The sequence below is a fragment of the Ambystoma mexicanum genome, chromosome 1q (genome assembly GCF_040938575.1).
Source record: "Ambystoma mexicanum isolate Mex_15411 chromosome 1q, UKY_AmexF1_1, whole genome shotgun sequence".
Lineage (NCBI taxonomy): Eukaryota > Metazoa > Chordata > Amphibia > Caudata > Ambystomatidae > Ambystoma > Ambystoma mexicanum.
Window position 1 is genome coordinate 1,013,502,017 of NC_090922.1, and position 26,340 is coordinate 1,013,528,356.

General features: G+C 46.3%; 1 protein-coding gene across 1 annotated transcript in view; it reads right to left on the reverse strand.

Moving 5' to 3' along the window:
• The window catches only part of LOC138559855 (calcium-activated chloride channel regulator 1-like), a 603,377-nt gene that overhangs the window by 237,153 nt on the left and 339,884 nt on the right, over positions 1-26,340 (reverse strand). The window contains exon 8 of the mRNA XM_069642742.1: positions 1,469-1,646. Coding sequence (XP_069498843.1) covers positions 1,469-1,646 — 178 coding nt within the window. The remainder of the gene's footprint in view (positions 1-1,468; positions 1,647-26,340) is intronic.

A 26,340-nucleotide genomic window follows, 5' to 3' on the forward strand; every position in this document is an offset into this window, starting at 1 on the left:
CAGTCAGGGCGGAAGGGTGCATGTGAAAAAGTGAGTGCCAAGGGATGCCAGATAGACAGAGTCAGGGGAAAGCAAAGAGTGCAGGGCAAGGAAGTTCTACAAGCTAAGTGTGAGATAAGAGTTTTGAGGGCTACAGGGGTGCAGGCCCAGCCAGGTTGGTGTGGGGGGAGTGGCCCGAAGGGTGAGTGCAGGAGGTGGTGGGTCAGGGGAGACCAAGTGCAGGGGCAGAATATACTAGCAGGAACTGGTTCCCCTAAGAATCTGAAGGAACCATACAGCCAGTCAAGAGGCAGACAGGGACATTAGCATGGGAGCTGGGGGGAAGAGGAGAGAAGAAAGTCTTGAGAAGCTTCTGGAACATAAGGAGATCTGGCTCAGGTCTGAGAGGGCCTGGGAGGCAGTTCCAGAGGGAGACGCCTGCAGAGGAGAGAGATCTACCCCACCCACTCTCTGCTTGGAAAAACATCTGTAGAGAGCTAGAAGACAGAAGGGCTCTAGCATGAAGGTATCTAAGGAGAGGGAGTTGGATGTAGCAGGGTCCCAGGCCCCAGAAAACCTTGTGGATGATGCAGAGGGTCTTGAACTTGATTCTTGCAGCGACCGACAGCCAGTGGGGAGTTTTTAGGGCTGGACAGATGCAGGCTTGAGGACAGGATACGTTTTGTAGATTAGATGAATGGGGCAACGGGAGGAGTTGGGCAGATTGAGGAGGAGGCTGTTGCAGTACTGCAGCCTGGAGAGGACCAGAGCTCTGGAGACAATGAGTTTCTGGGGAAAGGTGAGGAAAGTGGGCCTTCTTGGCAAGGTCTGTGATGTGAGGAGAGAAGGAGAGAGTGGAGTTGAAGATGACTCTGAGGTTTTTTACCTCAGAGGAGAGTGAGTGGAGGGGGCCCATGCAGGGTGGCCAGAGTGTTGGAGGAAAAGAGGGAGCAGGGGTGCCAATGAGAACAAGCTCTGTCTTACTGGCATTAAGGCAGAGATTGTTAGCAGTGCACCATGCCTGAATAGCAGACAGGCAGTCAGGAATGAGAGAGGAAGAGGAGGAGGCAGAGGAGGGACGCTTGAAGGAGATCTGCACGTCATCCGCATAACACTGGAAGTTAGGAGAGAAGGGGGAGATCAAATGGGCTAGAGGGGCCAGTTAGATATTGAAAAGCCAAGGCAAGAGGATAGAGCCCTGAGGGATACCACAGGTGGAGAATGATATGGAGGAAAGAAAAGGGCCCAGTTGAATCTGGGAGGGTCGGTCCGAGAGGAAGAAGGTCAACCAGTCCAGAGCCAGGACTGTGATGCCAAGGGTATCAAGATTCAATCGCTAAAGATACATTCAGTGGATATGTTATGTATAGATCAATGCTAATGGCCTCAATATATTTAACAGACACATTATATCACTTTCATTGAAATTCTGGAAAGCAATGTTTGTATTTCAACATATTTGGCACTATTTACATTAGACAGAATGTACCTGTCATGTGTGCCAATGTTTCAAGTTGAATGGCTGCATCTGGCCCCAAAGCAATGGTGTGAATTATTGCACCACTATTTTCGACTTCCTGAAAGCACTCAGGTATCAGAGGGTCTTCTCCATCCGTCAACAATATTATCTCAGAACCATAGGTACTTTGGATTTGGGATTCAGTTGCCTAGAGAAAGAATGACATCATCAAGACTAAGTCTTTACTTTACTTTATTGTATATGTATAGCGCATCAAATGACCCGGAGGCTTACGGGCGCGGACAACACATAACAAACACTGTATACAATAAAAACGTCCAGTAGATACAGCGAAATGACAGGAACTCACGCTGAAAGAAACAACCCAATCAGCATCATCTAAACATCCAGGCATTCAGTTTTTTCCTAAATATTGAAGAAGAACTCATTTCCCTAAGATATGGAGGGATGGCATTCCAGGCTCTGGGTGCAGCTAAAGAGAAAGCACATGTCTTCACCTGCATCCATTTACAGGCCAGTATTTTGAGTTGATTAGAATTGTTGGATCTAAGGGTCCTTGTGCTGGATTTGTTGACCAGAGCTTTACTCAGATATAGAGGGCTTATCCCTACCATATTTTTGTGAGTGATCAGGCGGAGACGAAATTCAATTCTAGCCTCTATAAGAAGCCAGCGCAGGTTGCGTCTGCCCTCTGACACATGATCCCTACTGTTGAGGCCATTGATCATTCTAACAGTGCTATTTTGCAAGGTTTGCAATCTGGCACGGTCTGAGTTAGCAATGCCCACTAACAAACTACTGCAATAGTCCATGTTTGACCCTATGACAGCTCTAGATAACGTCTCACAACTAGTTTAAGAGATGCAGGAATGGAGCTGCGCTAGCAATTTAACATAACAGGCAGTAGACGAGACCAAGCTACTCAAGTGGGTGCGCATATTCAAGTTCTTGTCCAGGTAGACTCACTTTTTCCTTGGTTTTGATATCGCAGACTGCTACTAGAAAATGCATATATTCTGTACCCATCTTCTGTAGTTTGGCCTCTATGCCTATCATCATTAATTCAGTCTTTTATTTGTTTAATTCCAGACCTTTACTTACCACCCAAGTTTGAATTAGATGATATATTTTATTAACAGACTTTTCATCCTCTTGATGATTGCCAGACAGTGGGATGAAACACTGCATGTCATCTGCACAATTCGTGAAACGAACTTTATTTTCTTCTATGAGATCAAAAAAGGGCACTGTAAAAATGTTATAAAAGGAGGGGAATAGACAGACCCCCTGTGGTACTCCATAGGCCAGGACCGGTGGATCAACTTCTGCTTCCTTACTGCAAACTCTTCACCAGCGGTTGTTCAGGAAAGAACTGATCCAGAGGGCAGCATGGTCTGAAAAAACCTGCAACATCCTTGTGCCTGGTGACCAACAACATGTGGTCCACCAGGCCGAAAGACGCAGATAAATCAAGCAGCATAAGTATTGTGTTTCGCCCTCTTTCCATAATCTGAAGCAATCTAGATTTCAAGTCAAGCAGGGCCGTTTCTGTCCCATGCCCCTGCCTGAAACCTGACTATCATTTATTAAGGATTCCTTGTTCCTTCGGATGTGTTGAAAGTTGATCATAAACTACACATCCAAGATTTTTAGTAAAAATTGTGTTTTTGTAATAGGATGGTCGTTAGTTGGTGTCCCTGGGAATAAACATGGCTTTTTTTAGCAAAGGGGTAATCCAAGCGTTTTACAAGGAATGCTTATCAGTGTGGAGAAACACACCTTTATGGCCATTGCCGGCAGTCATCCCTCTGCAGCTAGGCGGTTTAAGATTTTCAATGAATAAAACAATTTCTGATTCTGACATAGGTTTGAAATTGAACTGATTAATTGGTCTCTTAAGTGTATGAACAATCACCTCAGGAGTCAGAGTAACTACTTTGCTGGTCTTCTGACTGATCTCAATATTGTGTTTTATTCCATTGAGCTTACTGAATGGATGTACACCAGGATACATCTTTAACAATTGTACCCACTATATTAGGACAAGGGTGTTCCAGCTCTCTCAGAATCTTAAACAATTCTTTCAACTCTGATTGTGCTTTGTCAATCCTCACGTCGAAAGAAGTTTTTTTGCTCCTATAACAACGGTTTTAAATATCTTGGCTGCCCTCTTATATGCCTCCATATCTTGAATGTACTGGAAGGATCTCCAGATATATAAAAAAAACTTGGTTTGGATTGATTTTAGTTTTTTGAGATCTGTGGAAAACTATGTATTGCCCGTTCTCTCAACAGCTTGCTTTGTCTTTAATGGAACCAAAATATTAATCTCCTCTTCAATAGTATGTTGATAGGCCTCCATAATATCTTCCGCATGTGTAAGATTCTTAACCTACTCCACCAAAGGCAAAAGCCAAGATTCCAGAGCACCTTGTGTCAGTTTCTTAAAATCTCTAGATACTATGGTAACTTTGTTCACCTCCCGTTCATTGAATAGCTTTTCACACACCAAAGTAAAGTGAACAAAATGAGGGTCGGACCATGGACATGGAGATACTTTCACAAAAGCTGTAATAGCCTTGTGCGTGGCCACTCAGTCTAGTATATTTACTTTAATATGTGTAGGTGATTTGATAAGTTTCTCAAAGCCCAAGTTTGCTAATGATTATTCGAGAAACCTAGCGTGAGCATTATTCTCATTACCCAACCAGTAGTTGAAATCTCCTAAGACAATCGCTCTGGTATTGGATTTAAGAAGTGGTAGCAAGATATTACACAGTTGGTTAGCAAACTCTGGCATTGTGTAGGAGAGTCTGTAAACCAGTAAGTCTGTATTTGGATGCACTTCTGCTTTGGCATTATTACAAAAAAAGTAACTTAATCTGGCAGAGGTAATGGTTGCAGAATTTCTAAAAGCAGCTAGCGGGAGCAATGAAATCAGAAGCCCTTGGGGATCAATGGCTGATAAGGAGTGAGGGAAAATGCAGATACTGTTTGGAGATAATGTAGTGCTGCAGAGATTTGAGCGCAATCTTTGGCTCAGGGCCTAGTGGCAACTTGCATCACAGTCTCTCTCTCTCTCTCTCTCTCTCTCTCTCTCTCTCCCTCTCTCTCTCTCTCTCTATCTCTCTCCCTCCCTTGCTCTCTCTCTCTCTCCCCCTCTCTCTCTATCTCTCTCTCACAAACTCACACTCACACACACACGTTATATTCCCAAAATTATTATTAAGGAAGATAGGCACCAGTTGAAGATATGAGTGCCATGTACAGTTAACCATACACAGAGCACTCAAATAAGACGAGCTAAACTCGAGTACAAAAATATCCGAATTCCTTAGACCTTCAAACCCTTTATATGTTAATGATTTTACTTTAGCTTGTACAGTAAAAATAAAGCAAATATCACTAACACACTGTATAAACACACGCCTATCAACCTATCAGTCTAACTATACATTTAAATACACTGTGAGAAACCTGACGGTGTCTCCTTAGCTAGTCCCCGGGGAACTGTCATCCAGGTGGCCAGGACACGGCTATCACTATTGGATCCAGTTCCTGCTGGTGGACCAGTGAAGGAGGATCATCTATATGTGGGGTCCTTAGGGATTGGAAGTGGGACACCAACGGGTGAGACGCGGTATCCCCTTCTTTCAACACCTTTTCCCCATCCTACCAGGTAAGATATTCCAAAACACTGCCCCCCCTTTTCCGACACGAACACATTCGCACAATATGAAAGACAATGGACTAACACCAGAGTTGTTTACCTGACATGTCCCAGTACAAGGGTCAGGCAAAGTCAGGCAATTGAGCAGAATCACACACCTGATGACCCTTCCCCTTCCCGAGAGGGATAAAAGGTGGAGCACGAGAGCACAGTCCAAGCAAGTCAGACCATGCGACATGAGAGCTAACTCAGCATGGCAGTTCAATAGGAGGAGAAAGACACCGCATACCGAAATGGTGACAAGGAAAGAAGTGACCTTGCCCTTTCCGATCAAGTCCAGTGAAACCTCTGCAGAAAGAATCATAAGAACGCAAACAATAGCCAGCGTGTGTTGTAGCAGATGTGAACGGTACACAAGACCCTCCTCCGCTGATAACCAACCCGATGAGAGACGCTTGTCTCTGTGGTATCACCCTTGACTCCAAAGAGAAAGAAAGCCAAGCAGTTCATCACAGCCAGTGAGTCTAGGGGAGAGTTGATGTGAAACTGTTTTGAACAAAAAGAAGGAAAACTGCTCATTTGAACTGTGAATGGCTTAAAGAGCTATTTATAGAAAAGGGGGAAACCAGCAACAGAGAAGTCCGGCACCACTACCGTAACCAGAAGGCATTAGGAAAAGGTAAAAGGGGGTCAAAGTGGTCATATAGGGATCTTGTAAAATCCTCTGTACAGTCAAAAGACTTTGTCCAACAGATATGTGTGAAGTGAAGGGAAGCGAGTCCCACATAACAAGTTGACAAGAGTGAACCCGGCAGAGGGATGCTAATAAGAACAGACGAAGCGTGCGTGAAGTGCCATGAAAAGTGTGGTGACAGGAGTGAACCTGATCGAGGGATGTCCACAGTGAATAGTCTGAAAAGACATTAGGATTTGTGAATGCAAGGAGTAATGTAAAACCAGGGGAAGTGGATTGTCCCCCTTGGCATTTGGATCTGAGCCAGACCGGGGGAGATCCGGGGGTGAAAAGACAGCACCCAAAGTCCATTTGGAAATGAACATTTTGTTTGTCTGTTTTGTTGAACACATCAAGCCCTCGAAGGCAAGAGACTTTTCATTGAAAGGAGACTTGACCATCGAAGAACCTGATAGCTGAGACGGAACTCTCCGCTCATGCTACCAAGGCTCGAGCATGTACTGTGCCCAAGAGATCCATTTTATCCCGTGCTCAAAATGTGGGGAAGGGAGGCCCCTGGCAATCACATTCTGAATTCTTATTTGTGAACACTCTTTCTTCCTTGAAAACCCTATCCCACACTCTTTTTATAATTAGTTGTAAGGATTTGGCAATAGCTTTTTTAGCATAGGTTTCTACTTTGACAAGACGCTGCAATGACTGCCTTCTTTGACATTTGATGGTCGAAGCTTGCTCCCATCGTAGATTTAGGTTTAGGTTAGGCAGGGGCGTTGCTAGGGGGGGGCTAAGGGGGCTATAGCCCCTGATCTTTTGGTCGTAGCCCCGGATAGAATCTCAGGAGCTACAGCCAAAAGACTAGCTAGCCCCCAGTCCCGACAGTTCCGACATCAGCTTAGCCCCGGGTCTTTTCCAGACCTAGCAACTCCCCTGAGGTTAGGCATTTTTCCACCCTGCGTTTACAGTTTAATAAACGTCCTTGAACTGTGATCACTTGTGTCTGTCTTTACTTTTTCCACCATGAGTTCCTTACACCACACACACACAGACACACACACAGTTGGTGATCTCAAAGTGAGATCTTCTACACTTTGCACTAAGAACAGTAAAAGCATTTAAAACAATTGACATAGGTGAAACCAGAAGCAGAAAAAGTCAAAATCCATGCAGTACAAACTGAAACCACATATTCTGCTTTACAAATCTAAGGCACCTATATCTGAAGCCGTTCTTCCCTACCGGTAAGTAAGCATAGTGCCTCAGAAGAGTCCATGTTTAAAGCCAACAGGTAAGTAGAATTCAGAAGAGCTGCGCAGGAATACAAATTACAAGTCATTCTAACAAAAAGCACACTGTATAATGACAGAATCTCCAAGGCTAAATCAAAAACAAAATAATTGTTCTCAATCCTCGGAGAATGAGAAACGCCAATTCCGCCAGTGGAAAACTGCAACAAGGACGCAAACTGGTATCTGAACATACAAAATGCCCTACAAGATAAAGCTGCACAACTCCAATCCAAAATTGAAGCAAAAAGAACTCTAGTCACACTACTGGATCACCCTAGTCAACATGCAAACTCCCCCACCACCAATGAAATGCCTCAATTCGATTTTACAGAGGTCACTAACTCAGAAGTACTCCACATCATCTCTAGCTTAAAACTCTCCAGGTGCCAAAGTAACCCTTGCCCGGCATCAGTCATTATACACTGCGCCCCCTGCCCCCAACTAGCTCTGTTCATTACAAATCTCATTAATTCCTCATTTAAAAATAATTGTGTCCCCACTGACCTCAAGAATGCCTGGGTATTACCCCTGCTATAAAAAACAACCCTAAACCCAAACATACCGACCAACTACCGCCCAATAACAACGGTACCATTTCTCTAGAAAATTCTAGATAGGCTAGCCTCCCTACAAATCCAGAAATACCTGGAAGCTAATAACATCCTAGGTCTACGGCAGGATTCTGCCCGAGACACGGGACAGAAACAGCTCTTTTGGACTAAGGAAACCAAATGGACGACCTAAAGGATAAAGGGAAACTAGCCCTAGCCCTACTCCTCCTCCTTGACCTCTCAGCTGCTTTTGATCTTAGGGAAACTAGCCCTAGCCCTACTCCTCCTCCTTGACCTCTCAGCTGCTTTTGATCTTGTGGACCACAACATATTGTGCAAACACCTGACCTCGGCAGCACATTTCTCAACCAACGCTACCCAATGGATTAAATAATTTCTAACTGACAGAACCATGCAAGTCTTCTCCCCAAGGCTGAAGCTCCACCCACTACTGTATCTTGTGGAGTACCCCAAGGATCGTGTGTTTCGCCAACATTATACAATGTCTTTAGTAAGCACTTATTTGAACATCTGGACTAACTGGGTGTCACCTATACCAAATATGCAGATGACACCCAGAGCCTCATACAGATCACTGGGGGCCATGGTTTGACACAGCGACCCTCAATGCCATTTACCTAACCATATGCAAACATGGATGGTGCATCATGGGTTATGTCTGAACGACGACAAGACCATGTTGCTCATTATAGGCTCTCATCTCAGGTTGACCAAACTAAATGACGCCTTCAAATCCTTTGACATTGATGGCAACACTATCAAAATTGATCCATATTTATGATATAACAAATATTTTTGATTAAAATGAAATTAATAAGGGACGGGGCATCATGGCCTTGGGGTCAACCCCATATGGGTCACCTGTCACTTTAGACAAAAGGTATCCTGATTTTCTTCTAAAGAGAGGATATTTTGGTCAGAGATGTTTTTAATAGTTCATTTTAGAACCACATTCTAGCCAGGATATCCACCCAGATCAATAAGGGTTTATAATAAATGCATATCTTTACATACCACTTTTTGGACTCTTCGCTTACACTTGCTAAACAAATCAATGCTATTACATCAGCCACAATTTATACATGCAAACTCATCAATGCATGTAGACAATTCCTTTCAAGCTGTTTTACTTTGGCAAGATCCTTAGTCCTGACCCGACTAGACTACTGTAACACCCTATACGCGGGCACCAAGACCGAGAACATACGAAAACTTCAGATCCTACAAAATAACACCCTTAGACCAGCACTCAATATCCCTAAATCTGCCCACATTTCGTCAGCAAGACTGAAAATTCATTAGCTACCAGTAAAAGAACGAATCATGCTCAAAACACTTACCTCAACATGCAAATGTTTTAACCAGGTGGCCCCCTCATACCTATCGGTCAAGATCTCAAAATCTCATCCAACAAGACCAACCAGAGCAGCCAACATGCAACTCCTACCCACACCACGGTTCTAACTCCAAAAAGCAGGTGGCAGTAGCTTCCGTACCATAGCTAGTAAGCAGTGGAATGCCCTTCCTATCCAGCTCAGGGCACAAGAATCCTTTTGCACCTTCTGCAGACAACTAAAAACCCACCCCTTTACACAAAGCGTAGGTGAATAATGCTTACTACCATAGTATGATGTATACATGGAAACTCAACAGTCGCCAGTAGATTCCCCCCTGTAACTATGTAAATAATGTAATGGAATGTATGCTGTACATCTGATTGATAGAATTGTTGTATATGTGTAACCATGACAACACATGTATTTTTTCTCTGTAAAACAGCACACAGATGCCTTCGGGCTTGGCGCGTTTTATACACAAATAAATAAACAAATAGAAGTTCATATTGCATAGGTAGAGTCCATTTTAGGAGATTTCCTTGACTTCGATTCCATCCAAATTTTTACATCGAATTTCACCACAAATGTATGTGGGGACAAGGGGGTGGATTAGGTTAATAATAAATGTGCCGGGATATGGTGCGGCTGTGGGTGATCTCCCCCTGCATACATTTGTGGCAAAATGGCTTTAAAAATAAAAGAAATTCTATGGAATCAAATTAGATAAAATGGATACGATGGGATCTAATAGATCTGTTCTGAGACAAAGCACATTGTTGGGTAAGTAATAAGAATGTACGAGTACTTATACAAGTATCTCTATGTCCATACAATCCCTATGGTGTGGGCGGAGGGGTTAGAGCGAGGAGAAAGGTATGCTGGCTCTCGTCCCGAGTTTTCTGAGTGACGAGCCTAGTGTACTCAGAATCACTGGCGAACCTTATTTCTGCCATTGGTACAGTTGCAGGGGTTTCAGGGTTAGTGAATTCACTGGCTGAAGTTAGCGTTGTGATTGGTTCTGGCAAGACAACGGTGTCAATCTCTGATGGGAGAGTTTAAAAGTTCTTCCGCCAGGACTGCCCAGACAGACGGCTGCCACAGGAGGTCCCACAATGAGAGGAGAATCCCAGGACCTGGCACAGATGGGCAGCATTCAAAATCACTCTAATTTGGTGGAAGCAAAAGAGTCATATAGTGAAAAAGAAGACTCATCGCCAGGAACGCACTTCTACATGGAGGAGAGCAGCTAGAGGAGGAGGGATGGTCTTAGCCCACAAGTCAATGACCACTAAAGTCCCAAGCTCCATTTTAGGACAGTGTTCAACGCTATACTGCCCACAGGATGATGCCATGACACTTTGGATGACTTGGTTGAAGCACCAAGAAGGGTCTTCTTGGATAATTGTAAGACAGGCACTGCCATTGGTCACCCTCATCAGCAATGTTCTGGGTCTTCCGCACAGTGTTCCTCTTCTTCTGGGTCATGGCTCCAGTCAAAAATCTCGGCAAAGCTGCAGAACTACTGATTTTATGACAAATGTGGGTGCTGCGTTGCCCCAGTCCACCAATGGTAAGGATCTGCACCATTTACACTGACCTGGGCTTTCAAATCCAAGACAGATGCTGGCCCCACATCAGCCTGGAAACGGTTATCACATGGGTGGAATGTGGATTGCTACATGACAGCCCCATTCCCCATGTCTGACAAGGCTGCACACAACACCACTTTGTCAGGTAACTCCAAGCAGGAGCCGTTGAAAATAGATGCCTTACATGGCAGTTCCTGAACTGACTGAAAGGGCAAGAAGAAGGTGAAAGAACCAAAATGGCTAAGGGACAAGACAAAAACCGCATGACATGGTCCTTTTGGGTATATGGTACTTAAAAGAACATTATGTGGTAAAAAAAATTAAATAAAACAACGCGAGTACAATGTAAACATCGGTCTCAGTCCATGGCCACCAGCCCATCCTGGACACATTAAAAGGGTTGCAAAGATGTTACTGATGAAAAAGAAAAAGGGACACATAGTACCCATGCAGAACTTCACTGTAAGATGACATGGGCTACGTTACAAAACAACACCTTTACTCACATCCGTTCCCCTTTGAGGTGGCTGATTGATCATATCAAAGAAGGCAAACAACCACTATGCCATACTAGAGGAACACTGGTGCTGCCAGACCCATTAACAACACATATGCTTGTTCATCAACGTAATACCTCTGCCTACACACCTAATTGCACAAGCAACGTTAACAAATCCAACATTGAAATGCATTGTTTTCTCTTTTTATTTTACAGGATGTCTGACACACCAAACCTGCCCTCTAACTCAGATACCGGCAATTAGGCCAGAAGGTCAAATGCCTGCACTCTGGCTGGCTTAGGCCTCATTACGACTCAGGCGGTAAGGGTTTTACGACGGCGTAAACAGCGCCGACCCTTACCGCCTGAGTACGAGGTCCCTTAGCGCCATGGCGGATTTAACACCTGCTTTTAGCAGGTGTTAAAATCCATGGCGCTAAGGGACCATGGAGTTAATTACGCCACCGTAATTTACGGTGGCGTAATTAACGCCTTCCCCACTCCCTTTATGCCCTATGGGGCAAAAATGGGAATGGGGAAGGGTAAATGGGGATTGGGGACTTACCGCCCCGCCAAGGTCGGAATGGGGCGGTAAGTCCGCCAACCACCATGGCGTAAACGTAGTTTACGCCATGGTGGTAAAGTCACGGCCCAGGCGGTAACTTACCGCCTGGGTCGTAATGACCACAAAGTCACACACGCGCCCCGTCAAAAAAGTAAATTGCACACAACAAAAATCCACCTGCACTAAAGCATGCACACCATGACCAACACACAGGCCTACAACATCTTGCATTCAACACTTTAAAAAAAATCGAATGCGAAAAGTTACAGTTTCATTGCACATTAAAAAATTAAAAAGCACAACATTACATAGCCAAATTAGATTTGCAAGTGTACAGTTTTGAAGGACATACTTTACGTTGAACAGCACTGCTGCTGTCACACCCATTAACAACATATATGTTTGCTTATCAATGTAATGCGTATGCATACACACCTAATCACACATGCAACAGTCACAAATCCAACATTGACATGTGCTTTTTTCTCTCTTTATTTGACAGGGCTCCAGACACTCTAAACCTGCTCTCTAACTCAGAAAGCAACCAGTAGGCTAGAACGTAAAACACGTGCACTCCAGCTAGCTTAGAAGTCCATGCCCACAATGCTACACACGCGCCTCATCAGAAACCACAAGTAGCCAAAAGTAATTTGCATAGAACAAAAACCCACCTGCACTCAAGAATGCATACTATGAGCAGCAAACTGATCTACGACATCTCGCATTCATAACTTTACAAAACATAAAATGTGAAAAGTTGCAGTTGCACAGCACATCAAATAAACACATTCCATAGCCACATTAGTTTGTCAAGTGTACAATTTTGAAGGATATAACTTAAGTTGAACAGCACATCAAAAAGACACTAAAACATCCCATGATTGTTACCCAACGGAAGGGAATCCACATAGCCAGTCCTCAGCACTCACACCCCATCTAAACATTATGCTATGTGTCTGACACACAACACTCCAAATACACATCGATCACAGTTTCAAAGTTCACCAACATGCAAACTTAAATTCCCCATAACTCACTACCTACTGGCAGAACATAATCAGAGCCACTCACTCAGCACTCACTCAAACAAAACAGCATGCACATTAAACTTTTATTTGCAAATTAATTATATACAATATGACACATTACCTACTGAAGGAGGATGCCCATAATCACGCAACCAAATCGCATTAGCAATTGTCAATTTGAACAGATGTGCGTGACATTTGCACAGCTCTTAATGAAATACACTGAAACATCCCATTCACATTAACTAATTCCACTACAAACCAACATTACAAACAAAGAAGTTACTACGGCTTCTCGACTTCAATAGAATCCACTACAATTCACTGACAACACTCCAAACACATATATTTTGCTATTTCAATGTGCTACCAAAACACAAATCAAAATACCCCAGGGCGCATTACCTACTGACAGGAAATGCTCATAGTCACTCCATCAGCACTCACCCAAATACAAATGCACATGCATTTACATTTTAATTGTAATTTATTGACATATAATATCATGCATTAACCCTTCCAAATAGAATACATATGACAATTAAACTATCAATCAATAGAAAGACTTAACAAGGTGACTAGGAACACCTAAACACTCGGAGGGTAATTCATAGAATTCAGCGCACAAGTGGCGCACGCGGCTGGCGCACAGTGTGCGCGTGCAAATCCCTGCGCCAGCCGCGTGCGCTAAAATCCATTTCCGCGCATAGCGTATTCATGGATTCCAGCTACCAAAACCAGCCGTGGCGCAGCGACCCTGCAGCAGCGCCAGTTACGCCCCCAAGAACGCCTCTCGCGCAGGGAAAAGCCATCAAAATCCCCAATCCAGCACAAAGGGCTGCGCTAACCCTGTACCAGCACGGCAAGCAGGCTATCACTGGGGTGCGCGGGAAGTTCCACACGCGATTCAGCAGGGTACGTGTATTTCAGGGGTGCGCGGGAAGTTGCACACGCGATTTCAGCAGGGTACGTGTATTTCAGGGGTGCGCGGGAAGTTCCCCACACGATTTCAGCAGGGTACGTGTATTTCAGGGGTGTGCGGGAAGTTCCACACGCGCTAGGCCCCGTGCGAGCAGGGTACGCGTATTTCAGGGGTGCGCGGGAAGTTCCACACGCGATTTCAGCAGGGTACGTGTATTTCAGGGGTGCGCGGGAAGTTCCAAATGCGATTGGCCCCGTGCGAGCAGGGTACGTGTGTTCCAGGGGTGCGCGGGAAGTTCCACACGCGATTCCAGCAGGGTACGTGTATTTCAGGGGTGCGCGGGAAGTTCCACACGCGATTGGCCCTGTGCGAGCAGGGTACGTGTATTTCAGGGGTGCGCGGGAAGTTCCACACGCGATTTAAGCAGGGTACGTGTATTTCAGGGGTCCTGGGGAGTACTACACGTGAATTGGTCGTGTGGGTCCTCCCAGGTGTTCGCTCTACAACCTCCACGGCCCCTGCAGGCAGCAGGCAGCCCACACCACGGGGGACTACCCTGCACCCCTGCTCATGTCCCGCAGGCAGCCCATCCACCATGGGCATGCCCCCCAGCCAAGCCACATGTCACCTTGCACTACTGATCAACAATGCATGTCTCCCAGCACCCCCACCCCCCAGCAGTCAGGGGCGCCCTCCACCAGGCCCCCACTCCTGTCTCCCTGCACCCCCACCCCCCAGCAGTCAGGGGCACCCTCCACCAGGCCCCCACTCCTGTCTCCCTGCACCCACAGCCCCCTAGCAGTCAGCAGGCCCCCACTCATGTCCAACTCATGTTCCCCAGCCAACATGTCATCACAATCTAGATCCCTGGTCCCTATGGTCAGCCTCCAAATGCAAAACACCCACCCGAGTATTGCATCCACCCACTTAGAAATGGCAATAACATGATAGAACACCAATTGCAAGTTTGGAAACGAACACATGTCCATCACATACACCCAATGGGTGTCAGTGAATCTCAAAACCCATATCATGATATGCATGAAACCAATGAGATGATACCACACATTGAAGTTTGATCAAAAAATATGTATTAAAGGAAACATGAATTGAATCAAAAATAAACTAACAGAAATGGGAATGTAAAAAAAGTAAAAAGAAGCATGTCCGTGAAAAAATGCAAAACCAAAAATCAGAATCCAAAGGAATGGTGTCCAAAGTCACAGTCCACAAAAGAAAATCTAATGGGAAATTATAATTGAAAGCCATTGCTCCATGGGTAAATTTTAAAAAGAAAAGAAAATCCAACAGTGAACTATGTACAAGTGAACAAGCCAGGGTCCATGATCCCAACAAAAGAAATTAAACCTATCTAACAACACTACCTAATAAAAAATAACTATATACAAAAATGTGGCCCATTGTCCAAAAGGTCCAAAGAAAATGCAAAAACAAAGGAAACCTGACACTAACTACATAACTATTTACAGGGGCAGCGGGCTAGTCCAACGGCTCACTGGATGTTGTCATGGGCCAGAGCATCATCGAACTCCTGTTCAATGGCTTGGAGGCGGGCATGTTCCCTGGCCCCGAGTTCTTGCAGGGATAAGGCAGTGTCCAGCTCCAACCTCCTGCGATAACCCTCGAGGCACTCAGCCCGCCTCAGTGCCCTCCGCATGGAGTTCTCCGCCCTGACCATTGTGAGCCGTTCCTCCTCTGCCCGCTGCCACTCCGCACCTATCTGCTGGCCCAACCGCTCCCACACGGAAGCCACTCCCATTCCAGGGTTCTCCTGCCCTCCGGCCGATGCCTGCACCCCTCATGTTGATGGCCCCGAGCCATGATGCCTCCCACGTCGAGCCTGCCGCTGCCTCCGACGCAACTGCCTGTGCCAGCACGACGGCATCCAGGCTGATGGAATTCACCGACGCCGTCGTGCACCTGCCCTGCCCGATGATGCCGTCACATCCTCCATCTGCTGGGGTCCAGTTGCTGGTGTGTCCACCCCTGCTGGACCTCCGACTCCCGACTGTGGCAGGGATGGGAACCCCACCGAGCCAGCTGCATTGGTCGGGGCAGGTCCACAGGGGGCCCTGGTGGCATCTGGGCCGGAAGACGGCATGGAGAACGACTGGTGCATAGTCTCCATAGAGGAGGAGAGGGTCGCCAGATTGGCCGACACATGTAGGAAACCCCCGACCATGGCCGATCCCAACTGGGCCACGTCAGCACGGTGCTCTCCGTGATGACGTCCATGCTCCTCCCGGGAAGCACGCACCTCATCACGAATTGCACCTGTGCGCAGCGCGACACCAATCAGGACCTTCTCCATATGGCCAGGGGTCCCCTCGTCCGCAGGTGGAGGGGAGTCAGATGACATGGACATCCCCCCTACCTGCGGACGGGCCTATGATGGCGCATCCCTGCTGGTGCATGGTGGTGCAGTCACAGTGTCAGGGACAGTGACATGCACAGGCCCCTCCACGGCAACCTGTGCTGCCTCCTGCCCCTGCCCCTGGACTGCAACACTTGCACCAGCAGGGATGCCCTCACTAGGCCCCATGTGCGCCTCAGTAGCTGCCTCCTCCTCCTCTGTGGAAACCACCAACCTGGATGGCTCCACCCCGTCTTCCGCTGTTGCAAGCCCCTGTGGGGGCTCACCCACCCCTTCTGCTGCAGCCGTGGGGGCATCCCCGCCGCTTTGCTCCACTCTTCTTCACGTGGCGCTGTGTAGAGGGAGACATAGAACACAAGCATCAGGGTACTGTACAATGGTCCCCTAGAGAGGAAGCAATAGCAGATGACTGGCACTGTCAAATATCACTTCCATCATGTCCCTCCACAACACATGGCTCAGTGCAGGTAAAACACATGCGGTAACAGGCATGGCGCATGCTATGGACATTAGCATACATGTCCAAGGGATTCTTGAAACATACAATGTTGTTTTGGGACTCACATGCATCATGGGCCATGCCTATCACATGCACACACTTCACCCTAGTTTCATCCATCTGGCCTCGTACACCACAGACACAGTGGATACAAGGATGACTAGGCTGCATCAGTGAACCTGGACATTGCGACAGACATGTGTCATGCATCCCTGGCATTCACAAGTCACAGACACACAGGTCAGACACACAGACATGGACAGCATACATGTACATGGCATCAGCACCCATCCCTCACCCCCACCCATGTCCAGGAACAGAGACTGGCATGCTTTCATGTGGTCATTCCGCATAGGGCAACCCATGTTGCATTTGACATGCACCAACCGTGTGGTTCGCACATTACTGGTCTCACATGCATGACGTCCCTGCACACACACATGCATACATGGCCTATGTCACACATACAGGCAAGTATCAGACAACCAGCACACTGCGACATGCCCTGTCTCACACAGCAATGCTTGGCCACTTACCGCTCAACTCCAGATGGGTCTGCCTCTCAAGGATCTGGGCAGGGAGCGCTGGGCCTACGCGTTCCAGGACCCTCATCTGGATGGTACTCATGCAGCCCCGGCCCCCCTTCACGAGGCGCCGGGCCTTCAAGAGGGTCCTGGACCTGCAGTCATCCCAGCGCTTCTTGACATGTTGGTAGTCGCGGACTGCCAACCCCTCCGCATTGATGGCAGTCACGATGTCCGTCCAGATCCGAGTCCGTCCTTCCTTGTTGGCGCGCTTACTTCCGAAGAGGGCATCATATTGCCCCAGGACTTGCTCCACCAGGACACCAACTTCGGTGGCAGTGAAGCGGTGCCCCTCTGCCTCTCTGGCCAGGAGTTGCCAGTGGTGCCAGATGTTTCAGTGCCCAACATGGCAACCCCAGAGGCAGGAGTGGGTGGGCAACTGGGTCCTGGGGCTGGGCTGTGGAGCAATGGTATCCCAGTCGGGAGTCTTCTGTTCCAGCAGGGGTGGACACAGCAAATGGACCCCTGCAGATGGCTGATGTGCAGGCACCAAATGGCAGGGCACGGTGGCAGCAGACAGACAGGCAGGCAGGCAGCAGCAGATGGCTCGTGGGAGGCTGCTCGGGGCTCTGGGGGGCAGTAATTCGGCCTTTTGGGCAGGAGCGTGGTCTTCTGTGTGCTTACGCGTGGCCAGCTTGATACAGAGTGATTTGGCACGTGAAAATCTTGCACGTCTGCGTGTAAATCGAGGAAAAGCCCTTAACGCGTAAGCGCGTCAGCACGCATACGCGATTTCTTTGGACCAAAGGCCCTTAGTGCGTAAGCGCGTCTGTGACGTTTCACGCACGGGCGTTTCCCTGGCAGGGCTTGTAGATCCCACGTGCCTTTACATTGCTCTGTACGTGCTTTTCGTGGGGTGTGATGCGTGTGTTTTGCAGCCGTTGGGGTTCACACGCTATTACTTCACAGCGGGTGTTGGCTACGCGTTCTTCTACACGCAAGGCAGACGGTGAGTGGTAGCCCGCTCCCCCAGGCCCGATCGTGTGAAAAACTTCACGCGAACCCCTGTAATACACGTAGCCCGCTCCCCCAGGCCCGATCCCGTGAAAAACTTCACGCAAACCCCTGTAATACACATAGCCCGCTCCCCTAGGCCCGATCGCGTGAAAAACTTCACGCGAACCCCCGTGATACACGTAGCCCGCTCCCCCAGGCCCGATCCCGTGAAAAACTTCACGCGAACCCCTGTAATAAACATAGCCCGCTCCTCCAGGCCCGATCGCATGAAAAACTTCACGCGAACCCCAGGCACAATAGCAGTATGGGACATTCATCATTGCTGTATATTGGCGCTTTCGTGATGGCTGGGACGCTACCGCCTGCCTTCGTGTGGCGGACGTGTTTAGGCCTGTGCGTGTCTTTGGCCGTGCGCGGCTTTGCCCTATTCGATTCCATGAATACGTGTGGTTCGCGCGCGTGTGGGCGTTCCGTCTGCTTCCCAGCAGTACATCCTAGTTACGCCCTTATTTTCGCGTGTTGTTCCCCATTCCGCGCGTTACGCCCCGTGTTCCGCCCCCTTTTTGGTGTGTGCGCCGAGGTTGTGCGCTTTCACAGTGCGCGTCGCGCACGCCGTTCGGGATGTTTCAGTGACGTGTGCGCCATGCACGGGTTTGGCGCACATCCCGAGGAAAACACGCGCAGGGACTTCCATGAATCGCACGTGTGCGCGTGCGCCTGTTTTTTCGCGCTTGCGCCTGCTTGCGCCTGCTTGCGCATAGATTTTCGTCGCACGTTTGTTTCATGAATCGGCCCCTCAGTGTTTAGCTTCATACCATCTACCAGCGAAGAAGAAATCCCAAAAACAAGTTCTAATACACATAGGTGTTACTAACATGCATACCTTTATCGAAGCACCTTCCCACCCTTATGCCTACAAGAAGGAAGAAACATTGTGCATACTCCACTTCACAATTCGAACACTGAAATGGCTCAGCACACCACTGATACTGGTATAAAAGAATCAGTAACGTGTCTATTTACAAACATAGGGCCTCATTCCGAAATTGGTGGTAGTCATGGCGCTATTTGCGCCATGACTGCCACCAATAACGGGTCCGGCACCAGTCTAGTTCAGTGGGGACTTACCGGTGTAGTCCGACCTTTGCGGGACCGGGAAAAATGCCATTCCCCATTCCCATAGGGCTCAATGGGAATGGGCAGGGTGCAAATAACGGGCTTGCGTATGTCAAATCGGTTATTTGCGCCCTAGTCCCTTAACGGGTCCCGTCCATAATGCCTGGTCAGATCAGGCGTTACTGGAGGGACCCGCTAAGGGACCTTGTAGTAGGGCAGTAAGGGATTACCGGCACCGGTCTCCTTACCGGTGCCTGATATCCCTTACCACCCCACTCGTAATGAGGCCCATAGTCTTAACATAACCAACAATAAATACAATTTTGAAAAAAGCACATGTTCAAGTACATAACAAAGACACAGACAATAGAAAGGCAAGGCACGTGACAAAAAGAGAAGCAGGACCACTTAGAAGGAGAGATTAAACAAAAAACCGAAGGAACCCCCCAAAAATAAAATCATTCCAGTAAATAGAAATAAAATAAATACTGCAAGATCAGACGATAAATACTTCCTATTGTGCTAGCTACCTCTAATAAAACTAAACAGTGTTAGTAACATCAGCATAACAAAAAATCCATAAATAAAAGCAATAGCAATGGTTAGAAACAATCTAACTACATTAGCAGTAAAATTAAAAACATTTGATTATCTATTTGATTTAATTGTTCTGTAGAGTGAATTCACATCCAAGGAGGGTTGAGGTTGACAAGACAAAGCTAATTATAAAATAGACACATTCGATAGCAAGGTTAACAGAACTAGAATAGAGGCCAGAGCTTTACAGGATGGAACTGGTATCACAATCTGAGAGGAGGAATAGGCAATGCTACTTCTTGGTTCCCCAGTGAAGGAGGCCCTGGATGACTAGACCTCTGTTGTAGAACAAAGCGGAGACCAAAATGATAACCCAATAGGTAGATTAGATCTGGAGAAAGGGCGGGTCTTTTCAGATTGACTACACCTTTACTGAGGCCAGTGCATTTACCAACCCCCAAGCAGGAATTACGATAGTCTACTTAATGTCTACATATGCCTAAAACCGAATCTATTGAGAGAGTCCATGGTAACTATCCAATGAGCAGGCTGATTCAGTTGTTGGGTCACCAGAAAAGGTGAGACAAGAGTAGCAAGAGTCATTATGTAAATCCAGTGAAGGGTGCATAAATCCTGCACTCTCAAGAGCACAAGACAGATGGCATGGGTCATATATGTGATACAGTGTGCAACAATGGGACATCACCATGCATCATTCTGCATGAGTCTTAAAAGGAACAGATGAGAAAGAAACCTCCTATGACAACCTTCAGCCTGTACAGCCTCCCAAATTATTAGTTAATGTAATAAGGGAGAAACTATGCCCAGGCCAACTGTAATTGCAATAGTCCTCAGTCAATCCCAGTTAACTTCATTCCTGCCCCCAGTCCCTGAAATCCTCTCAGCTGTATCCCTGACAGCTTTCCATGGCCTGCTCACTCGTTGCAGAGCTCCACATTATGCATGTTTGCACTCCTCCCCCATCACTGGTCCTTTAGCTTGGCCCACTCAACCACCCACCGACAGCAGCTACCAACCTATCAGTATAGGTGTTCTCGTACACAGCTGGGAACCACAAAGATGCAGGTCCCTTCAATAAAATAAGCAAGCAGTATGACCAGCTATAAGAGCAATTTGTTTGTATTAACAGATTAAAGTCATCACAGTCCCCACAGAGAAATTGCTGGTTTCTTCACGAGAATAAGATAAGCCACAAGCATGTGATGCAGACCACTTGAAGGGCACAACGCTTAATTCAAAATACAGGAGCTCAGAGCTCCTTCAAATAGTAAACAAGAGACTGAAAGCACCACTTCCATCAGGGAAACTATCACAGAAATACAAGTTGCAATTTGCAGTAAGTGCATCCTCTGTGACTATCTGAACCAACTGAGAATGGGCCAAAAAAAGTGAACCCCTTAAAATGTAAGAGAAAATGCAAACAGATATTGTCAACAAGAACTACCTTGTAAATGCATTGCAGAACCGCCACCACAACTCAGTCAAACATAAGGCACTATCTGAGGAAAACGCTATAGCCAAACATCCAAGTGACAACACAAACATCATTGAGGTAAGTGGAAAATATCACCAATAAGGTATGGGACAAAGAATCAATGGGTCTAAACATGCAAGACGTTAGTAGGGAAATGTAACCGTATTGGTAGAAAATGTGAGGAGTCAGGAATGAAACTCAGGCACAAATGCACCATGATTTTGGTTGAATACTTTTATTGAAAATAAAAGGGGTTGGGAAAATGCCTCTCTGACCCTGCTCTACGAGGAATTTCCCCCCCTAAACCAAAAACTAATGATCCGCCTGTGTCAGAATGTCCAAATCAAAACTGTCCCAAATCAAAAGTTATATTCTGACCCTCACACTATAGACTAAATTACTGAGGTGAAGATGGTAATGTCTTTAGCCTTGGGAGGTTTAGAAAAGTGTTCAAAAAGGAAGAATACATATCTCCAACACAAAGGTTATTCAAGGATAAATATCCTTGCTCCAGAGGGTGGATCCCTTCCCGTTTTCTTCTTTACTTTCTGATATTTTCACAAAAACAGTTTCTGTGCCTTTCGTGACCAGTAACATTACTGGCACACAAAACTGTCTGGTTTTCCATGTTTGTCTCTTTTAGGATACATGGCATACTCTCCTGCCAAGGTGTTGCTCCTTCCATACTGGTTAGCACAATCCTTTTTCTAGTCCTGCTATTCCTTCTCAGGACCCTTTAGTCCTGGTTAACACAATCATTTTCTTAGTCCTGATATTTCTCCTCAGGGTCTCTTAAATGTGTATGCATTTCTTGTACCTGCCTGGTATACTCTCCTGCCAGGGTTTCTTGTAATCACACACTGATAATGTCCTGGTATACTCTCCTGCCAGGGCTTGTTGTATTCACACACTTGTAATTGCCTGGTGTACTTTCCTGCCAGGGTTTCTTGTATTCAAACAGGTTATATGCCCTCTCCCACACTTGCACATTTACGTTGTTTGATAATGTATCTTCTTAATATATTATCCTGGCTGGGTTTCCCATAAACTGGCACTGAATACATTCACATACTTGTAGGTTTTTCATTTGCAGTTCATTTCCCATTTTAACAATAAGCTCTGTCACTCTTTCTCTCTTGGTTTCTTTCTTTACTATGCCGCTGATATGCTCCTGTGTCCCAGTTGTCTCTAAGTGGACTCACCAGCTCTTGTTGGCATTCCTGGTTTCTCCCATAGTCAGCCGGCGACGGTCTTTCAGTTGCTTCCTTGTAGCGACCGCTTCCTCTTGGCTTTCACATTGCTTACAGCTTCCACTGGGCTTGTGTGTTTTGTTCCAGGCTCTGGTGAGATAGGCGATGCTTTCTGACACCTGCGAATGCCCAAGAGTCTATGGTCGGCTCCTGGCATTCGAGCAGTGTGTTCTCTTCAGTGGTCAAAGTGAGCAGGAACGGTCGGGAGCGGTGTCCCACTACTTTTATTTTTTTACTTTTAACAGCTCCACTACTTTTTGCAACCATTTTCACCATTACAGATGTCTTTATTATGAAGTTAAAGCACACTTCTCCACTTTACCACCGTATATCAATCACACTAAACTGATATCTATTTCAACTCAATTGGCTGTCAACCAGCATGACTAAAACCCTTGAAAAATGTGTTGCATGCTTCTTCTTTCTTTCCTACTCTGTCCCCCGCTGGAGTCACAGTTCCACTACTTTTTTGGTGCACTTCTATCACTAGTCCTCTTTGAATGGCAGCTTCTTTCTTCTTGGCTCTCGAGCTGCTTGGCTTCTCCATACCGGTCTCCGTCTTACACTCTCTCGATTTGCATGGAGAAGCAAAGCCCACTCCTGCCAGGAGCAGCAGACCTCAACTCTCTGCTTTTGCTCTTTACATTTCCAGGTCACAGGTGTGCACAATTAAAGTGCTCCTTTGGCTATGCATTGCTCGGTTCCTCTTCCTCATCCCAGTATTTTGATAATTCTGGGAAAGGATATCCATTCTTGACATGGTGAACAATGAACTTGGAAAAACATTCTTAATGGTTTTCAATGGTGTGTCAGTCGATGATTTGAAGGTGGAACTTGAGAAAGTGTTTTCATAAGTTTCACAAGGCAGACCCGATTTGTAAGGCTGGCCTATGGGTTTTGGGAAAAGATTTACTTAGAATATTTACATAGAAAGATAAGGAGACATATGACAATAGGCCATGAGTGTATTAGGTATGGTAGGGTTATCCTCAAGGGAAAATGGGGGATACCATGTCTCATCCGATGAAGCAATGAACTCTACCCAGAGGTTGCATCCCCCATTTGATCCTCCCTCATATAGCCACCCCCAGGGTCCGGATCAGGTAGTGGTTGCCCTCCCATGGCCAAATGGGAGGAGGTCACTGCCCGGAAAACAGTGATGACTCTATCAGATTAACCACAGAAACCATAACAGTGTTTACACAAAGCTTTAACTGTCAACAAGCAACTTACCTTGACAACAGAGAATATCGACTATATTTGCGTGCATCACAGCCAAGTGTTGAAGAACACTGCCAAACCAGTAGTGTGATATAGACTGAGGTACTCAATCATTTCATTGACATTGGAATGAGAGGATTACCCAAAACAGCTTCTGATTTCTATCAGTCGGGGTTTGAAAAGAAACCCAGACAATTAGACCGCATACAATCTCTGGGCTATCTGGCCGAGTGACGTAAATACCTACATTACACACAACATGGTCAGTTTACTGAGATCCTTCGCAGCTACTTAACCAAAATTTGATCACCTGAGCTCATATGATTTATACTCCATTTAAGATTCAACGTTGTGCCTTTATTGGGGAACTCACACGGTTCAGCTTTTCAACAATTTCCTATTTTACTTTATTTCTATTTTTATCTCTGTCTTGTATAGGATGAGTTATTTCCCTCTTTTGCCAGAGTATTTTTATGCATTGGTTTTCTCTCACACTATTCAGCTTTTCAACAATCCTTTCTCGTGATTCAAAACCTTTGCAGCTACTTTGTTTCAAAGTCAACTTCGTTTCATAGCTTCAGGGACAAGTAAACTGCATGATATGGTTCCCCTGAATCATCCTGTGCTTCCTGGCCCCCCACCCGTTGCCTTTGTTTTTGAAAGGTAATGTATTCGGAAGCCTTCTTCCTCGGGAGCTCTCTCTCTCTTCTCTTGAGCTGTAAATGCCTTCTCTTCTCCGGGATCTGTCTCTTCTCATTCTTCTATTTTATTACAGGGTTGTGGTGTTTGGCTGCTCACCTGCAAACACTGTGACATTCTCCTGCCGGTGGTATCAGCAAAGGAATGCGGGTCAGCTGTCCACAATGTACTTCCATCCGTGGTCTCGTCACAACCTCTTCCTGGGATTCTGTTTTGACGGGTTCTCGTGCTGCGGATCCGCTGCAAGTCTGGCATTCCATTCTGTAGTCTCCCGCAAGTTTAAAACTCACATGCCTCCCGTCGCCTCCAGGTGTTACACAGGATGGGTCCTCCCCCAGCTTGTGTATGCGAACGACTCTCTCTTCGTTCTCTTCCCGTACTCCTTCCTCTGGACTCACACTCTTTAACATCCTCGTCCCAGAGAATGGGCCATTGTGATTTAAAGGTACATGATCGTTTTGGATAAGATAATGATATCAATTAGGAGTTTCTTCATGCCAGTACTGATATTTTATGGTTTCTGGCATTTTGAAACATCCCATATAGGCCATAGTATGTATAGCTTGACAAAGTTCCTCACAGGAATGAGAGTCTGTGTCCCCACAGAGTGAGTCTCTTCCAGTGAGGTCCCACTTGCATCTACCCCTAGCGAAGGTATTGCGGAGTGGGTTCACATCCCTAGCCTCGCAGTGGGGGTGCTCTCCCTTTGGGAGAAGAGACAAATTCCTTCAATTCGCCACAGCACTTCCTGAAGTCCCAGGAATTTGACTTAGGTCCAGCTTTGAACCAGGGACTTTAATTCACTAAAATGTGAGGGGTAGGTTAAGTGACATCACACATTCAATGGCATATTAGGAAGGCCATCTTTGACTTTAATGACTTAACAGGAAGTGATGTAACATGGTTTTAGGCCATGATTATATTCTAGGAAGGGACATCACAAAATCTAACACAAACTGCAATACGTGCATGCTTAATAAAATAACAAGCAGACACATCTATGTTTTAGTTTCTAACTGTATATTAACCAAAGTGCTGCCTGAAATGTCATACATACAATATAATATGACAATGGCATACCAAGCAGGGCCATCATGGACCGGGAAGACTGCCCTCAAATGGCCATGCAGCTTCTTAGGGCCAGTTGTCATTATATGCCAGTTAAAGCCTCACATTCAGAATATAGTTGTCATATGGTAAATACAGCCACGCATTCCCAAATGCAACCATAACCTACTAAGAGCAGTAACATATGTCCTGGTAGTGCCATCGTATGGTATGTCTTATGTCAAGTAAAGCAAAGCCTCACAGCCCCAGGTTCTACATTCATAGGCCATGTGTGGCCACAATCGCTGAAGTCCTGCCATCTTATGCTAAGTAAATCCCAATATGCCTGGTCCTAAAATCATTTATATAAAAAATATGACCCAGCAGATCCAGGTGCTGACATCAAATTCCAATTGTAGCCTTATGTGCAGAGGGACAGATGTGTGCATCTGAGCCACCATACCTCCAGCGCTGGCAGATTTCAGACAAACAGTTTATTTATTTATTTTCATGTGTGCAGCGCACCACGAGAGGCATCAAGGTGCCGGTTACAGAAGGTGTGGATTACAAGAACAGAAAACATTTTAACGTAGTCATAGTGCATTGCATTGCTTAAACATTAAGTGAGAAGAGCCAAGTTTTGAGGTCTTTGCAGAAGGACCAGAAGGAAGTTTCAGATCATAGGTGTGGAGATAGGGTGTTCCAGTATTTTGCTGCCACCACCAGGAAGGTACGGCCCCCTGCTTTTTGTAGTTTAAATCTGGGGGTGGCTAGTAGGTGAGAGTGGGAGGCCCTGGTCAGTCTATCGGATTGCGCTTTCTTGAATTTGCTAATAGATATTTAGTAGCAGTGAGTCCCAGGCAATTGTGAGTTAGGGTCAGGGTTTTAAAGTGGAACCGATCTGGATTGGTAGCCAGTG